Source organism: Stegodyphus dumicola, chromosome 2 (genome assembly GCF_044657685.1).
Source record: "Stegodyphus dumicola isolate Sdum_Otavi_A_Nest chromosome 2, ASM4465768v1".
Classification (NCBI taxonomy): domain Eukaryota; kingdom Metazoa; phylum Arthropoda; class Arachnida; order Araneae; family Eresidae; genus Stegodyphus; species Stegodyphus dumicola.
Window position 1 is genome coordinate 221,552,451 of NC_140769.1, and position 23,738 is coordinate 221,576,188.

The window sequence follows — 23,738 nt, forward strand, 5'->3', positions numbered from 1 at the left end:
TGAGGAATTCCTGGTAGTGATTATCGCAGGATGAGATAAGGAATCCTTATCACTCCTTAATTCAATGTTTACAAGCATGCATCGCTGCCAGGGGTTCACCAACTATTTATCTGTGTATGAGCTTTACGCATGTTTAATTTTTAAAAAAAAAACACTTTCTTCATGATGCTTCGTTTTGAAAAAGAGTGTATTAAATAACTTGCGTTATATAGATATTGAATGTATTGCTGATTTATTGTTTTTTTCTTTTGTTGTTGTTGTTGTCAATTTTATTTTCGTGGATGTTTTCAACATTTGACGACGAATCACATTTTCCTAAGCCCGAATTGCATCAACGCCATTTTCTGTCGTCAAAGCTCTATAGAAGTCAAGAACCGAAAATTATGCAAAGAAAACGGATTAAAGAAATATTGGATAGCACTTTGTCTTTAGTACCGGTATTTGGCTCTTTTGAGGGGGTAACCTACATTTTTTTCTGCCAGATAAAGGAAACATCACGTGGGTTATACATCTTCTCTTAGAAACGAAAATTCCATAATTTGTTATGTTTTTTCAAAATGCAATTAATAACATCTGTATTTGAGCAAGTCTATGTGAACATGACTTCTCAAAGGTAAATTTAATAGTGACTTCAACAAATGCTTCATTGTATTGAAGCACTTAATGTTTATAAATTTAATGTTTTGCACACTTAATGTTTATAAACTGATAGACCCTCCTTTGTAACACAAAGGAGGGTCTATCAGTTTATAAACATTAAGTGTGCAAAACATTCACTTTTTCCAATTGGAACTATAAAATTGTGATTTTCTTGAGCCAAACTGAAAATACCCTAAACAGTACCTAGAGGTAAAAAGCTCTTAATTATTAAGCTTTAAATAAAAGAATTCTTGTCTTAGCTTTTCACAATATGTTTAATTTCATTAATTTTCCTTGTTATATATAGAGGGTAATGCCGAGGTTCGAAGGCCTTGGTGAGGAAAATTTCTTCCCTTGCTGTAGGCGACACTTTTTAAACCAAGGGAAGTAAATATCGTATAGGGAGTAGAAGGTGGAAAAGAGGATATAAAACGTGTTTATTTCTGTACCATTAAGCAAATTAAATAATATATTTGATTAGACAGTTTAGTCATAGTTAAGAAAGATTAGACGGTTTATCAAACAAGCACCTTAATTTTAGGACAACGCACATTTCCAAATAATTTTTCTTCAATAATTTAGGAAATTTTTAAGTGACCAAAAGTTTAAAAAAAAAAAAAAAAAAAAAAAATCTGAAATGTTTCAGATTTTAAATTACGTCCAAAGGGGCGTTTTTTAACATTTTGTGTGTTACCTTTCTTTATTAAATATCATGTTCCTCGCACTTAAACCATAAGATCCAGTGCAACAGCAATATCGCAAAATAGTTTTAAAACGAGCATATCTTTAGAATTTCCGATACAGAGACTCACGCGCTGGAGATAAAAATGTTTTTTCTGCACAACGTTGCCATTGCTCGCTTTGAAATCCTTGAGTTTGTTAATCAAAAATTCGTCAAAGTTTTAAAAAATAGGAAATCGATCATAAAACAAATTTCAAATTTGGTCTCCCACATGCTCATATTCGTTGGAGGATTACGTTATTCAAAATTCGATGAATCTATGTACCGTTGTTTTATCACAATACGAGAAATATACATACATTTATGCAGATTTTTCATTATTTAATTTCTTCAAATATAATGCAGGACTCTAACATTTTGTGGCAACAGTTTGAAAAGTGAACCGACATTTATGAGTCCGACGCAAAATGCCAAAACGAAACTAATAGTCCTTCGGGATTCAAATCCCTTTGGACTAAAAATCTGAAATTTTTCAGATTTTAAATTACGTCCAAAGGGGCGTTTTTTTAACGTTTTGAGTGTTACCTTTATTTATTAAATATCATGTTCTTTGCACTTAAACCATAAAATTCAGTTCAAGAGCAATATCGCAAAATAATGTCAAATTAAGCATATCTTTAGAATTTCCGATATACACAGTCTCGCGAGCTGGAGATAAAAGTATTTTTTTTTTATATATATAACGTTGCCATTTCTCGCTTTTTTTGTTTGAGTTTGTAAATCAAAAATTCGTTAAAGTTTTACAAAATATAAAATCTATAATAAAACAAATTCCAAATTTGGGATTTCAGATGCCCATATTCGCAGTAGGATTTCGTCATTCAAAATTCGATGGCTCTATGTACCATTGTTTTATCACAATGCGAGAAATAGACAATCATTTATGCAGATTTTTCATTATTTAATTTCTTCAAATATAATGCAGGACTCTAACATTTTGTGGCAACAGTATGAAAAGTGAACCGACGTTTATGAGTCCGACGCAAAATGCCAAAACGAAAGCAATAGTCCTTCGGGACTGAAATCCCTTTGGACTAATAAAGTTTTAAACTTTCTCTTTTAACTTCACCAGTTAAAATCAAGTTTTCTGTTCTCTATTGTTTATGTTTTGTTTCCGTTTAACTGCGAATTAACCGCGGAAAAGATGTTTTGATTTGAAATGAAGTGAGTGGGAACAAATAAATGCAGTGTTATGATTTGTAAATGACTATATTCTGAATTTAATTTAAGTTTATTCATGTGTCGTTCTTCAACTCTTAGCATCGTTCATTCATTTTCGTACAGATATTCTTAGCGAGCTTTGTTGAAATGGATTTACCTCAACCGCCTGTTGGTACGTAAACAGTAAAATTTTATAGTATGCAAACCCAAAACACAACCTATCTCGGCATCATTATATTTGAATTGTATCATTATATTGGTTTTATAATTACATGTAAGTCAGAGCTATTGATGTTTGTTTAGTTTTCATCAGTCCATTTTCTTTCTATAGTTTCTGAGTCTCGTATCGAATTCTTTTTTTTTTTTTTTTTTTTTTTTTTTTTTTAAATTTTCACATAAAGTTGTGCGGTATGAGTTAGCAAAATATTAAATAATTTGTATGTAATAAAGCCAAAAGTTTGAATCATTCTGATTAAGTTTGATGCGAAATCCTGTTATCAAATTTTTGTGCTTGATCCCACTGGTTGGATCCTAAAGGCAGGTTATAGATTTAATCAATCTTAAAAAGTTTTTTGAACTTTTATGGTATATTTGACAACAGATTTAGGCCTTCATGTATACTACTAATTTTGCAGATTTTACTTTGAAGTAATTAAATTATGTTGAAACTAGTTTAATGTTGTTGAAATGTTATGTAATTAACTATTGAAATTTTAAGTAATTAAATGTTGAAATGTTATTAATATGACATTACTATTAGAAACTAAATTGATCTTGCATTTACAAATGAGGAAAAATGTGAAGATTATAGGAGCAAATTATATTTAACATTAAATATCACTGTCAAATTTATAACCTGCAACTTACATATATTGTTAAATGTTTATGTAGTAGCCTCTTCAATAAGAAATTGGGGTGACTCAACTGTTGTTGGTTGCATATTTTTAAGTGGCGTATTACTGCATATGGAAAAAAAAAAAAAAAAAAAAAAAAAACATTTATTAAAAATCTGTGTAAATGTCTATTAATAATATAATATGACTGATTTTGAATGCATAGAAATGATTATTTAAACGTAAGTTATTGTTCTGTGTACAGATCCTGCCAACAGCAAGAGTGTCTGTAATTGAGAGAATATTCCGAGTACTTGTTTTGTCTATAGCATTTTGCAGACAGAATTAGTCATGTCCTTTTAATTTTTTAGTTTGGTTTTACGTAGTCTGATTTGTTTTAATTAAAAACAATATCAAAAGAGCTACAGGTTCATTGGTTTGTCGACTCGGATGAACGCAGCTCAGCTCGCAAACATCAGGCACCCACGCGGCAGCGCTATCCCAGGCTAACCATGTTGACGATTTTCAATCTGGTAATATGTCCAAGCATAGAAGAGAGAGAACATTAGGTTGAAAAACTTGTAGGGAAAAGCGGTAAAACTGGACGGTCCAGTTTGACACGTTTTCAAAAAATTTGAATTAATTCTGTAAACATGCAAAATATAGATCTTGTAAACTTGCAAAGATATCTAAACAACCTGTGGTAAAACTATATTTGGCTCTTTTTATGTATAAGCTCTAATTTCACCAAATGTGGTGATATGTGTTCTGCACTGGTTTTTGGCATGATTGCGTGTTGTATGGCAACTCTGTTGACGTTGAAAAATCATTTGCTGGAGTGGTTTAATTGCACGTTGGTTCGTGTCATTCGTGTTTTGAAATGGCCTATGTTGCAATGATAGACACGGTGGCAAGATTTCAGTCGCGTATTTTAGGTTGTGTGGAAAGTAAATTTAGTATTAAAAGGTACGCTGTTGGAGTTGTTAATGAATTTTTTGTGCACTGGTGTGTTTATGAGGATTGAAGTGTATTTTTGGAATTTCTGTGGGACTTTTAAAACGGTGTCCGAAATGCGGATCTGCTATGAGAACTCGGACGAAGAAGGGCATTTCTGATAGTTCTTGAGGGAATTTGCAGTCAAATAGTTGCTTGTAAAGTATGTGGCTGTCAGCGGAGTTTTAAGATTTGGATTGTGGTTTTGGTGTAGTAAGTTAACTTTGGAGGAAGTTTTTATCATTACTTTCGAAATTTTGAATCTAAGAAAGCATGTGGTATAGCAAAATCGTTGCACTTTTGTTCAGAGACATTGTGTGACTGGAGAAATTTTATTCATGAATTTTTGTTAGTATTGTTGTCTTTTGGGTTGATCTTTACATTATGGTAACTTGGCGTTTTTTTGGCAACTCTCCTGCAGCAACCCTCTATTTTTTTTTCCCGCCGCCATTTTGTCTTCACGAAGTAAAGACATATTTCTTTTCTTTTTATCTACTGAACACTTCTTCCAACAATCTACTAGCCGAATTACACTTATGCTAGAAATTTTATCTAACAAAACTGCTTAATCATGACAAATATTCACTGCAAAATTGGGAAAAAGTGCACAATACCATACTCCTTACGCATTTTTCAAAATAACACATACACATAAACCATGTACACGCCGACTTATTTTTACTAAAAAAAAATATCCCAGAATTGCACAAAAATGGCATTGCGCACCCTCTTCACTATATCCATGTACACTGCTTTTTTCTCATAAATTAGAAAAATTTCACGAAAATACATGACAATTTTCTCAATCTTTAAACCCGGTAAAAAGAACATATATGAAATTACCTGATCGCGAAAAAGTATTTAATATGAAATTACCTGATCGCCGAAAAGTATTTACCCTTCCCAAATATGAACATTTCCACATATAAAATAAATAAAATATCCAAAAACTTTTACCTCTAAATCATCTATTACATTATACACGTCACCAACGAATTCATACCGCAAGCATTACAAATACTTAGTATCAAATATTTAAATTATTTCCATGCATGTTTACTTCAACTTAAACGTATACCAAATTCCTACAAACATAAAATTCACAAAATAACTATCATTTAATTAAAATATCACTAAACCATCTACACGCCAACTTATTTTTACTTAAAAAAACATCCCAGAATTGCACAAAAATGGCATTGCGCACACTCTTCACTATATCCATGTACACTGCTTTTTTCTCATAAATTAGAAAAATTTCACGAAAATACATGACAATTTTCTCAACCTTTAAACCCGGTAAAAAGAACATATATGAAATTACCTGATCACGAAAAAGTAATGAGCATTTCCACATATAAAATAAATAAAATATCCAGAAACTTTTACCTCTAAATTATCTATTACATTATACATGTCACCAACGAATTCATACCGCAACCATTACAAATACTTAGTGTCAGATATTTAAATTATTTCCATGCACGTTTACTTCAACTAAAACGTATACCAAATTCCTACAAACATAAAATTCACAAAATAACGATCATTTAATTAAAATATAATTAAATTCAAAAACACTACTTAAAATATAAATGAGCACATACATTAAATTAATACATACATAAATACCCATTTCGAATTCACTTTAGTTACAGCCATGGGATCCAAAAATTCACGAACACTGTTTCACACAACACTGAATAAAGCCAAATACAAAATTTCCAGATTTCCCCCGATTTCCCCCTTTTTCCGATTAAAGAACCGTAATTCGTCCATTAATATCACATGACATATCCTATGATCTCTCATTTCCCTCACACAAAATAATGTGTAATCGGAACTGAGTACTGCTCACATTATTACCAAAGTGCCAGGTAGTAACCTTTATCATCGCCAAACTACCAGTTACCATATTGTAAAGATCAACCATTTTTTGAATTGTTTGTAATTTGGTTTAGTTTGGTTGATTTGTGTACAATGCCTAGATTGTGCAATTCTTTGATGTTTTTTTGAGTTTAAAAACAGAATGCTGTGTACATGGTATTCTTTGAAATTTATTGTTGTTATGTTAATTTATTCAAGCGAGGTGTGCGTAGTTCATAGATTCCTTCGCTGCCTAGAATGTGCAGTTCATAGATGTTTTTTGAAGTTAAAACATCGATGTGTACATGGATTCTTGTCAAATATTTTTTTTTTTAGAAACTTTAGCTTTTTGCTATCTATATTTTTTATTTTTGTTTCAGATTTTTAGCTTAAGTTGTGCCTTCAAAATGTGGTGTTTGCATGTGCGAAAACGGCATTTTTGGAGACATTTTAGGCTTAAAATTCGAAATGTAGACAAAAAATTTTGATAGTAATATGCCGGCGTGTAGTTTCTCTTCAAAAATGTTTGGCGAGAAATTTGGCGACCTGAGGGTGCATATAAGAGTAGTTCCCTATATTTGACGGTGGCCCGTTGGCGAACTTGGCGATTTTTGTTTGGTGCCATTCCTGTTCGCATTGAACACTGTGCAAACAGGTAGGATAGCCAAAACATAATCAAATTGCAATGAAGACAATATAAGCAAACTTAATAAACCAAATAAAATGCATTTTAAATCGAAACAAAAATTAAACGAGTAAGCACAGAAAGAAAGGGGGGAAATCGACTCACCTTATTGAGCTCACTTTTAGGTACACAGAATTCTCTAATAGCAGTTAGATATTGTTTAAATTTGAGTAGAATCTATGTACCTCAATTGCCACATAAATTCGGTGAAATAGGAATCGAAAATGACATCCGTGGTGCCGGACATTTTTTTCTAAAGTCTGTTTTAATGATTGACCACATACATTCGATCTTATTAGTATGAGCCCCAGTTCTGGATCCTTAAAATTCACAGAGTGGTTAACTGAAAAGTGTACGAAGCCGCTATTCGAAAGACGGTCGTATGACTTCCAGCAGTCGGAGATAATGGTTGTGCCGTGTAAGATATTTTGTTGAATTACACTCAACAAAGTTTCTTTCATACGATCTGGAACAACTTCAAAAAAGCACCTTCTACTTCCTCTTTCAACACCTTCGAACACCCACTTTCCTTCCACCCGTTTACCCCTATTTTATTTTCGTTTCCCAAATTTTCTTTCATCAATTTCTACAGTCATGCCAGGTCCCCCAATTATTCCATGCTTTTGCGTACATATATCGACACAGACACCCCTACAAAAATCCTTCTAATCCACTATAGTTTTATCATTGTTAATATTGAGTTCCGTTTTAATCATTTCACTATTAGCTTCATACACCCACATCCACGTAAAAATTAAAATATCTATTATTCTCAAATGACTCTCCTCAAACCATGATCCCTTTCTAATGGTTCGTTTTTATGCGGTGAGCATTTGAACCTTTCACACGACAAACCCATTCAAAGCCATCTGATAGATCTTTATATTTGACCAGAGACATATCTTTCGCACAAACAGGGCATTTATACTGATTACTAATTAAACCTTCATTCATACACCAGTTAATCACTGCATTGTTTCCATTATTACTCAAATCATACAGAAACTTAAGATTTATCTTACTTACCGAAGTCATTTTCAGCACCAGAAGATCCAACAACATAAAACTAACTAATGAAATTACATATACTGTTGAACATTAAAAAATAACACTACGATTGGATCTAAACCAATCAGAACCACGACTGGATCTAAACCAATCAGAACACGATTGGGTTTTACTCAGCTTGGCGATCAACCATGATTGCAACTTGGCAAGAATCAAGGGGGCACCTTCAAATATAGGCTAGCCCAACCTGCAAAAATATCTAAAACAGGACTTCAAGAAAAACAATGAAAAAGGGGAAAGTGCAGAATCCCCCACTGCTTGGCACGTTTTTAAGAATTGCACATACTTAGTATTCATGTATACATCCACAAATTTTCACTTAAAAAAAAATCTCAGAATTGCACAAAAATGGCATTGCGCACTCCCTTACTCCCTTGACTTTGTACACATCGACCTATTTTCACTTAAAAAGTCAAAGACAATTGACAGAAATCCAATTCTTTATACTCTTGCAAACGTCAAACAAATAAGTGGGTGATTCTGCATTTTACCTAAAGTATTTGAAAGTTAATAACTATGTATTTTATTGGATCAACAATATTAAAAGTTTTCATAATATCATATACCATTTTTAAAACAGTAGCAAAATGGAGTAAAGCATTTTATAACGAAATTTAAGAAATTGTAATAAGCAATAAACGATTGGAAAGCATTGATTTGTATTTAAGCCAAGAGGCTACCAGATTTGGCGCAATTTTGCTTTGCTTGGCGACTGGACCGTAATCTATACAGTCTACCCGGAAAAAGCAATTATAGGTTTCCGAAGTAGGCATCATGTCGATCAGAAACAGTGTAGGAAGTGGAAAAAGTCGCTGATGAAATGTTTCAGGGCGACACTCAAAAATTAGGCTGGGAAATGCAAGTACAATGAGGAGTACTTCATTGGTCTGTCAGCAACCTGAAACTGAGAAGCTTTGATGACAGACACTGTGCTGATCACTAAAATTTCTTGACGCATGTCCAGAAGTTATGACTCTTGTAATGTCAAGTGGCGGCTTTACTGAACAAGTTATTGCTCCTGAAATATTATTTCTCAATCATAACAGCTCAAAGATAGTGAATTGAGAGTGGACCACACATATGAATTTCTTATATTTGTTTGTTCTGCTGCAGAAGTATCGATAGTTGTTCATTTGATGATGTGACAAGACTTTCTGATTTATGGCATTTTAAAAGTAACTGATGTTTTTTATAATTATATTCTTAACTGTAATTTTAATGCAACCTTTGAGCACTGTTTTCACTAGATTTTCAAATTTTCACATTTAACATTGAAATGAATGTTAATTTGCTATAATGAACTTTACTATTTTGTCAACTATTTCTTGGACAGAACAACTTTGTCAACATTTTGCATTTGATATTTCACTTTTGAAAGTTTTACTGTATGTTAAAAACTTGCCATGCTGTCCATTTCTTAGATCATAAATAGATAATGATTATTTGTGTTTGGTAAAAATGTATTTGAATGCATCCCTTGGCAAAAATTGGCTTTTTCTTTGGGGCCGTTCCTGTTAAGGTCCAATGCCTTCCCTAGTACGTAGCGTATTCGGAAACTAAGTACCGTTTCATTCTAGCGCCGTCGCAGCGCTGTGGTAGGCGTCCTGCGCATGCGCACTAGTCTTTCTTGTTAACTGAAATTGTCGCCATTTTGGTTGCTCTATGTTGTGTTTGTACACATTCAAAATGTTTAAGACAATTAGTTCTCCCGCTGTCTGTGAGATTCGTGCTGTCATTAAATTTTTGAACACGAGGAATGTTAAACCGGCTGAAATTTATCGTCAAGTGACAGAAGTTTACGGTGAATACGCAATAAGTGATGGAATGGTGAGAAAGTGGGTAAGAATGTTTAATGCAGGTCGAACAATGTCCATGCCGAGGCTCGGAGTGGTCGGCCTTTTGTTGTCACCGATGATTTGGTGACAGACGCTTCACAATGACAACTTTCAGAGGCATTTCCACAAATTTCACGTACTGTTTTGTTCGAAATTGTGTCTGACCGCTTGAATTATCGCATACTGTGTTCCCGATGGGTTCCAAAAATGCTCACTGATGTTCACAAAACAAAGCGACTTGGTAGTGCCCTGACATTTCTCACGCGGTACAATGATGAGGGAGAAAACTTTTTAAACCAAATTGTGACAGGTGATGAAACTTGGGTGTGTCATTTCACACCAGAATCGAAACAAAAATCGATGGAGTGGAGACACACTCATTCTCCGAAAAACAAAAGTTCAAAGTGACAATGTCATCACAAAAAATCATGTGAACTGTCTTCTGGATAGGAAAGGCGTTATGCTTACTGAATTTCTTCCCAGAGGTGAAACCATTAATGCGGAATGATATTGTGAGACTTTAACAAAACTAAGGCGTGCCATTCAAAACAAACGAAGAGGAATGCTCAGTAAAGGAATTGTGTTGCTCCATGACAATGCTCGGCCCCATACTGCTGGTGTCACTCAATCGTTAATTCAACAGTTTCATTGAGAGCAGTTCGATCACCCGCCGTACAGCCCAGACTTGGCGCCATCCGACTATCACTTGTTCCTGCACATGAAGCGCGAGCTTGGTGGCAAGCGCTTTGGATCTAACGATGATACGAAAAATGCTGTGTAGTCGTGGTTATCGAAACTGGCAGGAAGTTTCTTTGACAATGGTATACAAAAACTGGTCACCCGCTATGACAAGTGTTTAATCATTGGCAGAAACTATGTTGAAAAGTAGTTTAAGACATGTATTTTCATGTAAAAATAAAATTGGATTTGAAAAAATTGTTTTACTATTTTTTATTTCAAAACGGTACTTAGTTTCCGAATACGCCTCGTAAAATGGCATCCAAAACATAATGCAATAAAATATAATTAAAACAAAAAATATAGGCACTATTCGGTTTTGGGGGCCATAAAAAATCGCCAACTATTGTTGATGCCAGTGCTGCCAAAAAGAATTCCGGCAACCCTAACGCAAGAAAGGAAGTATAATAGTAAATAACTATTTAAGATTGATGTTTTAATTTAGATGAAAGGTTAATTTAATATAATACTTTTTTATTATTATAATTTATATATAAAAGGCTAAACATGACTAAATGGAAGCATAAGAGTAAATAACTATTCCAATCATTATAATAATTTAGTATATAAAAATTGCTAAACTTAACTGAATGGATGCCTGCATCGCTATTTCGCTACCGAGTTATCGCTAAAGCATAATTTCAACTCGTTGGTTGCTCAAACATAATTTTCTATAATGAATGATGTCTTTTCTTTGAAAACATTCTCAGTAAAGTGCAGAATGACCACTTATTTGTTTGCCGCTTTTCACAAGGTGTAAAGACAATTGAATTTTTGTCATTTTTCTTTTACTTTTCAAGTGACAATAGGTCGATGTGTACATAGATAAAGTCAAAGGTGCGTGCAGTGCCATTTTTGTGCAATTCTGGGATATTTTTTAAGTGAAAATAAGTCAATGTATACATGGATACCGAGTATGTGCAATTCTTAAAAACGTGTCAAGCAACAGGTTGATTCTGCACTTTACCCAAAATTCTATCGCACACTTTTCGTCATGGGCAATTCCCAAATTGTTAAATCCGTAGGATATCAAACAAGGATTTAAAAATTAAACTAGTATCTCAATGGCGTCTTAAGAAATATAGAAATGTATAAACTTACGCAATCTGAAATCAGTGCATACGCTAGATTTGGCACGCTGTTTAAATGGGCGCGTTTGCTAGATTTGGCGCTTTTGCGCATACATTTTCGCTGAAATTTTTTTACGGCCCTCATAACGGAATAGTACCAAAATATATAATCTCAATAAACTGCATGTTATCTAATCTAGGCAGTACAAAAAGGAAATATCGACTTAACCTTATTTAAAAATTTCTGTTTCATCGGTATGCAAGATGCACAGAATTCCTTAACAGCATCCAAAAACTATTTCAAATTATCTAAACTAGAATCTTTATATACTGCCATCATCATATAATAAATTCACAAAAGTTAAAGATGAAAAATATTCTCTGTAGCGCTGGACTGTTGATGGCATTTCAGTAAAAGTTTACAATTGGGTTCCCTCCCTTTTTTCGATTCTTTTTTTAAGCCAATATCGGCACCCGCTACACAAAACCCAAATGGGAAGTATCATCAATTTAAAAAATATTAACAGTTACAATCAGAAGACATCCTCTCGGTTTTAAAATCATTTGTACTGATATTTCACATGTTATAAGAATGTTAATATTTTTAAGAATTATGACATGCAACACATACTTGAATATATTAAAAAAAGTTTTTACATTATGGAAAACAACAAAATTCGTGTAATATTAATAATGGATAAAATTTCAGAATATGCTGCATAAACAAAGTTGTGAAGGCAGAGCTAAGTGACGTCTGTCTATAAAAGGGTGGGACTAAGCTTGTGACTCTATTTTCTATAGATATAGAAATAAGTATAACAAATTGTGGTTAGAGTAGATTTAAGGATGCCTCTTGCATTATCGCTAACTTGTTTCATTTATGGTAACTTGAGTAGTTGAATGTTGTAGAAATCGTATTATTACATAATTGGTTGCATGATTGCGGTGAATTTGAATGATGGAAAAAATGTTTGGAAAGGCTTGTTTGTGTGTTGGATTTTGGATAAGAAGTATATTTTTATTTATATTATTTATATTATTTTGTGGTTTACATGGTAAAATGGCTGAATGTGGTAAGACTAATTTGAAATTTCTGTATGATTTGGAACAAAAGGGAAAAAGCATTAATTGACTGGTGTGTAAATGAGGGTTCTGTCTATCGGAAGGAAATGCGTATAGTCTAACATCAAAGGATACCAGCACTATGGAGGATATTTTTTACTCTTATTTTTGTGAATTTATGTGGCGACACCAGTATACGGATTTTAGCTCATATAATTTTAGAAAGTTTTTGGATGCTGTTAACCTGGCAGAAGGTGCGCACCCAACGCTGGCGTTGGAGATCGCGTTGGGTGACTGGCTCACCTCAATCAGTTTCATTAGGAAAATATGTTATAAATTTTTTAGAAACCATTTTATTATAAACAATAATTGCAATATTTCATTGAGAAACTATACTTCTTTACTTAAGAAAACTTATTTCAATATTTAAGAAAAAATTCCATTTAAATAATTACATACCTAATCAGGGATCAGAAGCTGACATACACTTCTGGCAAACATAGGATGAATTAATTTTACATGAAAAATTATCACATATTTTGCAAGAAACTGTAGTTTTATTATCTTTGGATCTTGGACACATAGCACATCGACCTTTGTCGAGTTTTGGTTTCTTTGATGGGCGTTCTTCTGATCCACTAGAAGTCGCATATTGATGCTTTCACGAAGCACTTTAGGAAGCATTGGCATATTTTTTCTTATCTCTATGTGGGGCTGTGTAAGAGATATAGCCAAATTTTTTAGGAATTTCCTATTTCGATATTGTAAGAGAGGGGTCTTTCTTGAGAATAAGGCAACTCGGGCATTTATTGCAGCAACGTTCAAACAGTAAAAAAAGACTTTGTCTACACCACCTTTTGTTGCATTATAAAAGTGAATTATTTCTGGTTTCTTGGTATTATCACTTTCATCAATAGGATCATCGCGATGCATTGTAGATAACAAAAATACACATTTTGATTTTTTTAGGCACATACGATATAGCGTCACGTTCTTTTGGAACCCAAATATAGAAGAATAAACTTTTCTAGTTTTTGTTTGGACAAACTCGGGAATTTCAGCCTTGTTTCTCTTCAGGATTCCTACAATAGTTAGCTTCTTTAACAAAAGTTCTTTTGCTAGAGGATAACTCATATACGAATTATCCATTGTTACGTTTCTGCCTGATCCAAACAAAGGTGTGCACAGTCCCTTCAAATTTATTATATTGTCATTTATTTATACTTAATTTTTCATTAAAAATTTCCATTATTTTTTATTAAGGAGATGTACTGTAAAAGCAATTATTTTTGCTCTTCTGTAGTAGGCAGGTCCCAAATTCTAATCATTTTTTTTTTTTTCAAAAATGCGGAAAAAAAGGAGCCTTTACTCAAGAATAATAACTAACACGTGTAATTAAACATCAAACTCAACGTGTTTGAAGAAGACTTTTCCATTCTTGGTGAAAAATCACGTAATTTGGCGTCTTTTCTTTAATAGAAAAAAATGACCAACGGGATTTTTCGTAAGTACTAAAAAAACTAATTTCTCATAATGAATAAGATAAGATAAGAAAATACTATAAATTCGGAACACACATATTATCAATGAACTCATATTTTTAAGTGCAATTACGATACCAAACACTACGTATTAAAATAAAAAGGTAAAAGTTAGTTGCAGGGTTTTGCTACTGTTGAGTAGATCATCGGACTATCGATATTTATCATAAGTCGTAATGCATTATCAACATATCAAAACCAAACAATTAAAAAGGCAATTTAAATAAAAAAAAAAAGATTTCTAAAACATAATTTACAATTAAAACAACAATACAAATTTAAGATACAGAAACAATATATTAAACATTGCACATAAAATAATGTTACATTGCTGTGTGATGACACACAACCTTGCGGTGCCCACGTGCACATCGATCTGTATTTGCTTGAAAAACATCAAAGATTGCACAAACTCGGTGTCCATGTACACAGCAATTTCTTTTCATTAAAAAAAAAATCAGACAGTTGAATAAACTTTTATAATAAAAAAAAATCTTGCGCAATAGCAATATAAACCTAATATTTCAACTCAGTTAAAATAGAATTTAAGTTTTCTTCAAATGAGAAGCTGTAGCATAACTACTATTTGTTTTTAAAAAGAGGCGTAGTCAATATTACACCATAAAAATGTGAATCCAAGAATAAGATAAGTAAACAACGTCTCGACTTGTGCAGCATCTTCTGGGATTGAGCCTGATGATGTAATTTACAATTTGTAAGGAATAGAACTTACTTAAATTGTTACTTCGACATCTCTTTGGCATCGCCTGTGAACTGTAGCACATACATATCTTTTATACAATTCAAAAAGTCCCAGAACGGATTTGCTTCCTTCTGATTTCGGTAGCGCCTTCTCTTCATAAACTCCACAAAATATGAATGAAAAATATCTTGTCATGATTGCTGAACACTGCTTCTGGAATTTCCGCTTTATTTGCTCCATATACCATCAATATTGTTAGTATAGGCACCAGTCATAGGTTCAACAAAGTTTAACGAATGATTAACAGATAAATGCTGGAAACCTTCATTGTTCAAACAATCATAAGATTTCCAGCAATCTAAGATGATCATTGTCCCAGACAGAATTTTTCGCCTGATAACTTCCAGCGAAGTCTCTTTCGATCTATCTTCCACGGTCTTTATAAAAAAAAAAAAAAAAAACCACTTGCCACTCTCTCTTTTGCTCCCACAAAACACCCATTTATCGTTTACTCGTCTACCTCTATTATACTTCCTCTTACCAAACTTGCTTTAATCATTCTCCACAACCTCCAGTCATCTCACTCTTTTTCACACATACATCCATACGCATTTCTCTACAAAAATTATGGCAATTAACTACAGTTTTATTCCATTTCACATTCACCCCATTCATAATGTTGCATGTGTATGGGTTTGTAATTGATTGAATGCACAAGTTCGATAAAAAGTTAATAAAATGTATTTTTATCACAAAAAATTCAAGCTGTTGCAGTTTTTGGAATATTCTATGATGCTGTAGCATAAATTTCTGTTTTCGACTATGGATCCAGGAAATAAAAATTCTGTTCTTGTGGGTATTGTAATATCGTTATTAGCTATGATTTTGTGGATAGATTTCACTCCATCATTAATTCTGAATAGGGCTATCTCCTCATAGGCAGAATGCACTTCATTATTTTTAAAGTCTAAGGAAAAATTATATTGCCTTAGAAAGTCCAATCCAAGTGTGCAAGGATCTGTAATCGCTGCCACCTATGGCGTGTGATGGTAAGAGCACTTCCAAACGTGATGTTAACATTTAATTTTCCATAAATGTCAGTTTAATAACAAAACACAGTCTGGATGGTAACACAGGGCAGCATCCAGATAAGGTTACCTTTCAGTTGTTGAGCCAAACCTTTTCGAATGATAGTAACATTAGCTTCTGTATTGATGGTTATATTGATATGTTCCCTGATGAAAAGTTCATTATTGTCGCCACTCACTGCAGAAATCTGAAGCGCTTTGAACTTAGGCTTTTCGTTATATGGCAATCTCCACCCCACGAGATGGCCACTAATTAGTTTCCTGCCTTCTTGATAGGTGGGATCTTAACTTCTGTACCCTTTGGTGTTCTGCAGTTTCTTCATATGTGGCCTTCAGCACCGCAGTTCCAGCACTTTAATATTTGTTTTATGTCACTCCTATTCCATCTCAAGGCATTGACTTGTCTAGTTAAATCATTTAGACGAGCAGTCACTTGATGAGTCCACTGGCTCTTGTACTTGAGCAGCTCTGACTGGGTAATGATCTCTGTGAGTTGCTTGCTGGTCTGCCTCGAATTTCATGGCTTAAACCAGAGTGCTTTTTAAGTACTTGACATCCACCATTCGTAGAGCCTTCTGTATTTCCGAATCCCAAATGCCATCAATGAGGTACTGCAGGGACAGTATTTCCCTTGCTTCTCTCAGGCACTCTGAAAAGGCAAAGTGAGACAGCCTTTCAACATCCATAGCGAACTCTTGGAGTGTTTCTACAGGCTTCTGTTGAAGGGATTTTAGTTGAACCTACTGTAGTCTTTTAAGCATTTCTCCCCAATATAAATATATCTTCCTGTATAAAGTTTCGAAATCTAGCCTCTGGTTTTCGGGAAAAGTTTGAAGCATATTCGCTGCGTCTGCTCACAGAGAAATGCCGAGATGACAGGCCTTAGCTTGGGAATCCCAACCATTTGCTTCCGCCACTATATAGAAAATTTTGTCTTATATACTTGCCTGGAATTTGTCTTATATACTTGCCATTATATGTGGACAGCTGCAGAGAGGGACGAGTAAGCATGGGTAAAAATTTAAAACCATCAGAATTGCTTTCTGCCATCACAATGGATTTATTTAAGGTATCATCTTCTTTGGCTACTGCAGATATCTTGTAATCAGTTTGTTTTTCGATATGTCCTTTGACGACAGAAACGTTTTCTTCAATTTGTACGAGGGCAATCCCCCAAAAAAAGGTCTCCTATATTTTTAGATATACAAAGAACTGTTTATTTTCTATAATTGCTACATCACTTTAAAGTTTGAAGAATGCTTTATTTTTCAACATAATCGCCTTTTCGGTCGATGCATTTTTGTAGACGCTGTGGCAGTTTTACAATGCCCATGTCATACCAGCTTGCCGCCATGCTCTTCAGGAAGCGTTGAACCTCATCTTTCACCTCATCATCGGAGCAGAACCGCCATCCAGATAAATGTTCCTTCAACTTAGGGAACAGGTGGAAATCGCTGGGTGCCAAGTCCGGACTGTAGGGTGGGTGTGTGATGATATTCCAACCAAAATTTTGCAGGAGATCGACGGTTTGACGGGCAACGTGAGGACGGGCGCTGTCTTGGAGAATGCTTACACCCTTGCTCAACATCCCTCTTCTCCGGTTCTGAATTGCCCTTCTGAGTTTCTTCAGTGTTTCACAGTACCTGTCAGCGTTGACTGTTGTCCCAGCAGGCAGAAAGTCGACCAACAGTACCCCCTTCCTGTCCCAAAACACAGTTGCCATGACTTTACCGGCAGATTGTGTTTGCTTTAATTTTCGTGGCTTGGGCGAAGAGGGATGCCGCCACTCGCGTGACTGTTGTTTTGTCTCAGGTGTAAAGTGGAATGCCCAGGTTTCGTCACCTGTGACAATTGAGTCCAAGAAGTTGTCCTTTTCGCCTCCATAGCGGCGAAGAAATTCGTGGGAAGAATCAACCCGTTGCCGTTTGTGGTCTTCTGTCAGCATGTGCGGCAGCCATCTTGCACACACCTTCTGATATTGCAACTTTTTCGTTAAAATCCTGTGGATGGTGCTTCTGGAAACCTCAGGAACCAAAATGCAGAGAGCATCCAGAGTGATCCTCCGATCTTAATGCATGAGTTCCTCAACTTTTGCGATTGTCTCGTCGGCAATTGACGGCCTCCTGCTCCTTTCTTCGTCATGAATTTCAGTACGACCGGCTGTAAACTCTCGACACCAGTTGCGAACGTTTTTGACATCCATGCACGACTGTCCATACACTTCCGCCAATAGGCGGTGAATTTCAACCGGTTTAACGCCTTTTGCTTTCAAAAATCGAATAACTGCATGCACTTCGCACTTGGCGGTAACCTTTATCGGGAGCTTCATTTCGAATGGCTGCCAAGCCAAAACTGAGCATCCGAGCGAAGCACCTGCGTGCTTACGTGGTAGCGGAGAAGGCACCACTCACAACAGTGTTGCCAAAAACCGTATTAAAACTTTCTCTACATCCCCAAAAAATAGGAGACCTTTTTTTGGGGATTGCCCTCGTAGTTCGATTCACTGTTAGATGGCCAAAACTCCTCCTTTGATTCGTTGCTCTACAGCACAAACTCTCTCTTCTATTTGTTCTTTTACAGAAGAAATTCTTTCTGGAATTTCTCTAACTTTATTTTCAACTTCATCTATTCTGCCTTTCATAGCTTCAAACTTTTGTTCTAATATGCAGGAAATTTCATTTTTTATTTCCTCTTGATATGCTTTAATCTTTTCTTGAAACAACTTTCATCTCTACTTTAACTGGTTCATCCACCTTTCTTGGCTCTCATCTCTTCTTTAATGGATGCTTGGCCAGCTGTTATCTCTCCTTTAACGGAATCTTTCATTTCGTCTTTAAATGCAGCAAAGGCTGCTGTCATGCCTCGCGCTCGTTCAAACACGAGGTGGGTTCTTCTGTGTAAACTTACCATAGTGGGAAAATAACAGTTGTCCGCTTTGACATTTTCTTCACTAATTTATTACACAAACTGCACTATGGATACACCATACAACAAGTACACGGTAACATAAACTATATACAATATATATATACAAGGCGCGCAAAAGAAATTAAAACATATTTCTTTTCTCTACGTTCTCACACGGCATGCTCGCCGGTCCAACTCCCAGTGCCCTCTCCTTCCAGTCTTTCTTCCCCCCACCAGCCTGCCTCGACCGGTTTTTCCGGGGTAAGTCACTTCCGTTCTTCCTCTTTCATCAGGGGAAGGAACTTCACAGCTGCCATGAGCTGTTTTCACTGCTCTTTCACTGTTCTTGTGATTGGCATTCAATTCCACTTCTGACACCGAAAAGTGTTACGTGCATACGGGTTCGTAATAGATTGAATGCACAAGTCTGATAAAAAGTTAATAAAATTTATTCTTATCGCAAGAAATGTAACAAAACGCTGGATTTTTCCTCAAATATATTTGTACAGTATCAAACAGTAGTTATATTTTAAACTACTAAAAAGTTAAATAGAACACAATCCAAAGCACGGAGAAAGCTAATCCGATCTTACCACTGTCATAGAACATTTTTTTATAGCCTCGAAATTTCGCAACAAATTAATAAAAGTAGAGAGCAAAATGATTCTTCTTACCTTGTATCTAGCGCAGCATCAAGCGAGATGATGGCTAATTAACTTGTAATCCAAAAAAGGTTGTAGACGGAAATTGTAACTGAAACACATTTTTATTAATACATGAAAATAGATTGAGATTCGTTAGTATTCCAAATATATATCGAAAAGGGAGTTAGTTACATAATAGAGAGAGTCATATTACTGTCCTTTCCTGTAGGAGTGAGAAAAGTAAGTGTAAATAAAAAGCGAGTTAACTCGGTTAACTCCTTGCAGGGTTGTTAGTTCATACAGTTTATCATGCTGTTGACAACAATCCATAACTATATGCATACCAACATCCACGAATTCCCTACAATCAACAATAACAACTAAGTAAAACAACTGAGCTGAGCTATATCTCTCCGGCTTTTATAGCTTTTTAAATCGGGTGCACGAGACAGCTCTATCAATTTCTGGAAAGCAAAAAGAGTAGAATTCCGGTTACAGCTAACATAGCAGTCAATTACAGAGATAAACTATTATTCAATGTTAAATGCACATGCTCTTGTATTTTTACTTTTTCCGGCATAGTTTTCTCTTAAAATTTGTCACGCGCTGCATTGCACAAGGAAATAAAACAATTTTAATTATAATTCTACAAAAACATCTAACTAAATATGAAATTCGTAACAATAATCAGATTCATACCAGCTTCATATACCCACAAATGCAAAAACATTGAAATCTCAATCGTATTTATATTACTCTCTTTAAACGACTTACCTTTCCTCACAGACGTCTTACAATGATGAACATTCACACCTTTTTCAAGACAAACCCATGCGTAACCATACGATCTATCCTTTCTTTCGATCAAACCCATATCTGTCATACAACCAGGACAAACATACTGGGAACTAATCAAACCTTCATGCATACGACAATCAATAAAAGCTATCTTACCGTTTTACTCCAATTCAAAGAAATAAAACACAAATTTTTCCAGACATTCTGCTTTGCTAGATGATGGAGAACAACAGCACAAAATTTCACGCAATCATAAAAACAACCAATTAAATATACATTTAAGAAAGTGACAGTGATGATGTCATTAGGTTAAAACAGAGTTATGGTAACCCTAAAGTGAAGGCAATAGAAGCTTAAACCATGTTAAAACTATCATGGTAACCAGAAATGGTGTTTCATTGCCAAAATTGAAAAACATTTTTCGCCAATCGATGGGACACCCAATTCTACACTAGAGCCAGCATTTCTTTCGAAAAATCCTTTTTATTACCCTCCCCACATACCTTCCATAGTGTTGATGTGAGCTCCGGTTTCCAAATCCTTGAATCTCACTGTGTAATTTACCGAGAGGTGAACAAATCCACTTAAATCTTCATTTATACACCAATCAATCAATGTTTTCTTTCCCAATCGTTCTAAAGTGTACTGAAACTTCAGGTTAATTGTATTGGTAGCAGACATTTTACGCTGTAAACCACAAAATAAGCAACATACTTCCTAACCAACATCCAACACATAAATAAGCCCTCACATATATTTTCCCATCAGTCAAATTCACTGCAATTATGCATTACAACCAATCACGTCATAATAGGGTTTCCATGACATTCAACTACCCAGGGTACCATAAGTGAAACAACTTGGCAATAATCCAAGGGGTACCCTAAAATATGGACTAACTGTCGTGTTTTGTAAGTTAAATGAAAGATGGTGTTCTGAAAGTTGTATAAGTTATGAAATCATGCTGTGTATGTTGACTACCTGCACAGAAAATCTAAATTGTTTGGAATTATGAGTAGTCATTTTTGGGAAATTTCCCTGTCTCACATTTTAATCTTCAAGCATTCCATTTAAGTTATTCAGATAGACATTTTCTTACCATTTTAGTTATGACTCAAAGTTGGATGTTTGTGGTTAGTTGAATTTTACAAATGTTATTTGATTTTTGCAAATACTCTGAAACAACATTTTCTGTTCTGTCAATCATCATCTTAATGTCAGGAAAATCACATCCCATTCATGACATCCCTGAATGATAGAATTCAATTTAAAAAATGTGTGTTGCTCACATACATTTTTAATGCCTCATAATTGTTACATAATAGATGATATTATGTCATGAAATCTGCAATCTGACTTAAAGTAAAAGATGCAAAGAGAAGCTGAGATTTCTTATGAAATGTGGATGCAATCTGATTTTAAATCTATAGAATGCTAAAATACTCAGGTTAAAGCCAAGAGCGGTTTAGAAATAGATATATTCGTATCAAAGAGTCTGAATGAAAACCCCAAAAAGTTTTAATGTTATGAAAACTTGAGTAAAATATTGTAAAAAGAATTAATACGGTGCTGCCTAACAATATTGTGTAATGATACAGTATATGATCTACTTCTGTTAGTTATTTATTTCTTAAATGATGGCACAATACCGCTGTTTTTAAATATGAAAATAAGTGCAAATAATTAAGTATACGTGAGTGAAAACAGTTCCATTGGTTAATTAAGTAACCTATTAAATTTTTATTATATTATTAAGTTTGAAAAAACTCTTCCAATTTGAAAAGGTAAAATTAAGAGTGGCTCTTAAATAAGCCTTTTTATGATGCATTCTGCCACAGCCATGTTGAATGTCACACAGCATGGTCATAAAATAGTTGTCACTTTTATAAATAAAATCTCTCTGCTTCTACAAGATGATGTGCAAGCATTGGCAGCTATGCATTTGTGTGTATTAAAAACTTCAAAATCCTCCAGTATGATTTAATTGTTTTAACATTAGTACCATTTAAAGTGTTGACAAAAACATTGTCAATAAGACGTAGAATTAAATTCAATTTTCTGGTATTTCCTAAATTTTAATGAATTTCAGTTATAGAGCTTACAGATCATAGTAAATTTTCATAATCTTCCATAATGCGCAATTGACTTATAGTAGTTTTAAAAGATTATTAATTATTTATTAAAATATGTGAGGTCTTTAATGAGGCATCACATAAAGCTGCAGTTCGAGTTACAGAGTTTGCATGTGCTATATCATTGTGTTTTTCACAAAGTGAGTTTTTTTTTTTTTTAATTACAAAAATAAGTGATCTGAATTTTGTGCAGTGATGCACCACCAGATTTCATTTCAAACTGGCACTCAGTGCAATTGTAATCTTTGAAAAAGCTTGTGAAAACTGTCTTAAGAACACAGGCTTGTAATCTAGAGCTTTTCAGAAGGTTGAGATTCAGCTGAAGCTTTGCTCCTAAGGGCCTTTAACCAAAAGAATTGATGAAATGAACTAGATAGAGTGTCAGTCAACTGTTTTTCCTTCAGGCTTTTGAAAGACTGCAAAAGCATGTGGTTTGAGTCCAACTGGATATTTAAGGTATTATACAGTCAAAAGTCGTTAATTCGGACACCCATAATCTGGACCCCAAAGCTACAAACTTTCTGCGCATGCGTCACGTTGACACGTGCGCGTAAGACCTTTACGGCTGCGAATATGCGTGTGCGCAAAATACGTTTACGAATGCGCGTTTAATGTATAACGGACAGTATAAGCTAAGCTAAAATTATCTAATTCAGTTAATGTTGCAGATTGCGTTGTTCCTTAATCTTCGAATTGGATTCGGCTTATTATTTTTTGCAGACTGTTAGAGCAATTTTATAAAAGTAAGCTTGAACTTTCGATTATGCCAAATAGAATTTCTGATATATATTTACTAATATGTAAAGGATCTACAAAGCAAAAGTATGTTTCAAAGTCCATTAAACAAAAAGTATAATTGCTGCAAAAAATGGATAAAGGCATATCCTTTGTTTAACTAAACTTTAACGTTTGTTTATCTAAACTTTGTTTATCTTTAACGCCGCGGTGCGCAATAAATTGGAAGTTGATCTGTCAGCACTATCCTTATCTTCAGGGCAGATGTTTTTATTTTATTTGGCTTATAATTCCTTACTAAATGTAGTATTTCATCTCAATGTACTCCTTTGATATGATTTAAATCAATTTCCTCGTCATTATAATTCGCTTCCAATAGAGAAAGTAACAGAGGTTATTGAAAACGAAAAAATTTCCATTGACAAATTAGTCGATATTCTTGACACAGCAATTATAGGACTTGAACAGCGGAACTTTGTAACTGAACAAGAAATTATG

General features: G+C 34.3%; 1 protein-coding gene across 2 annotated transcripts in view; it reads left to right on the plus strand.

The window, feature by feature from the left end:
- Positions 1-2,359: 2,359 nt before the first annotated feature.
- Positions 2,360-23,738, plus strand: part of scaf6 (SR-related CTD associated factor 6) — an 84,130-nt gene continuing 62,751 nt past the window's right edge. The window contains exons 1-2 of one of the 2 annotated variants that reach the window (XM_035366194.2): positions 2,360-2,545; positions 2,666-2,714. In XM_035366194.2, the coding sequence (XP_035222085.2) occupies positions 2,690-2,714 (25 nt within the window). In that variant the 5' untranslated portion in view covers positions 2,360-2,545; positions 2,666-2,689. The other variant, XM_035366195.2, reaches the window with a different exon arrangement.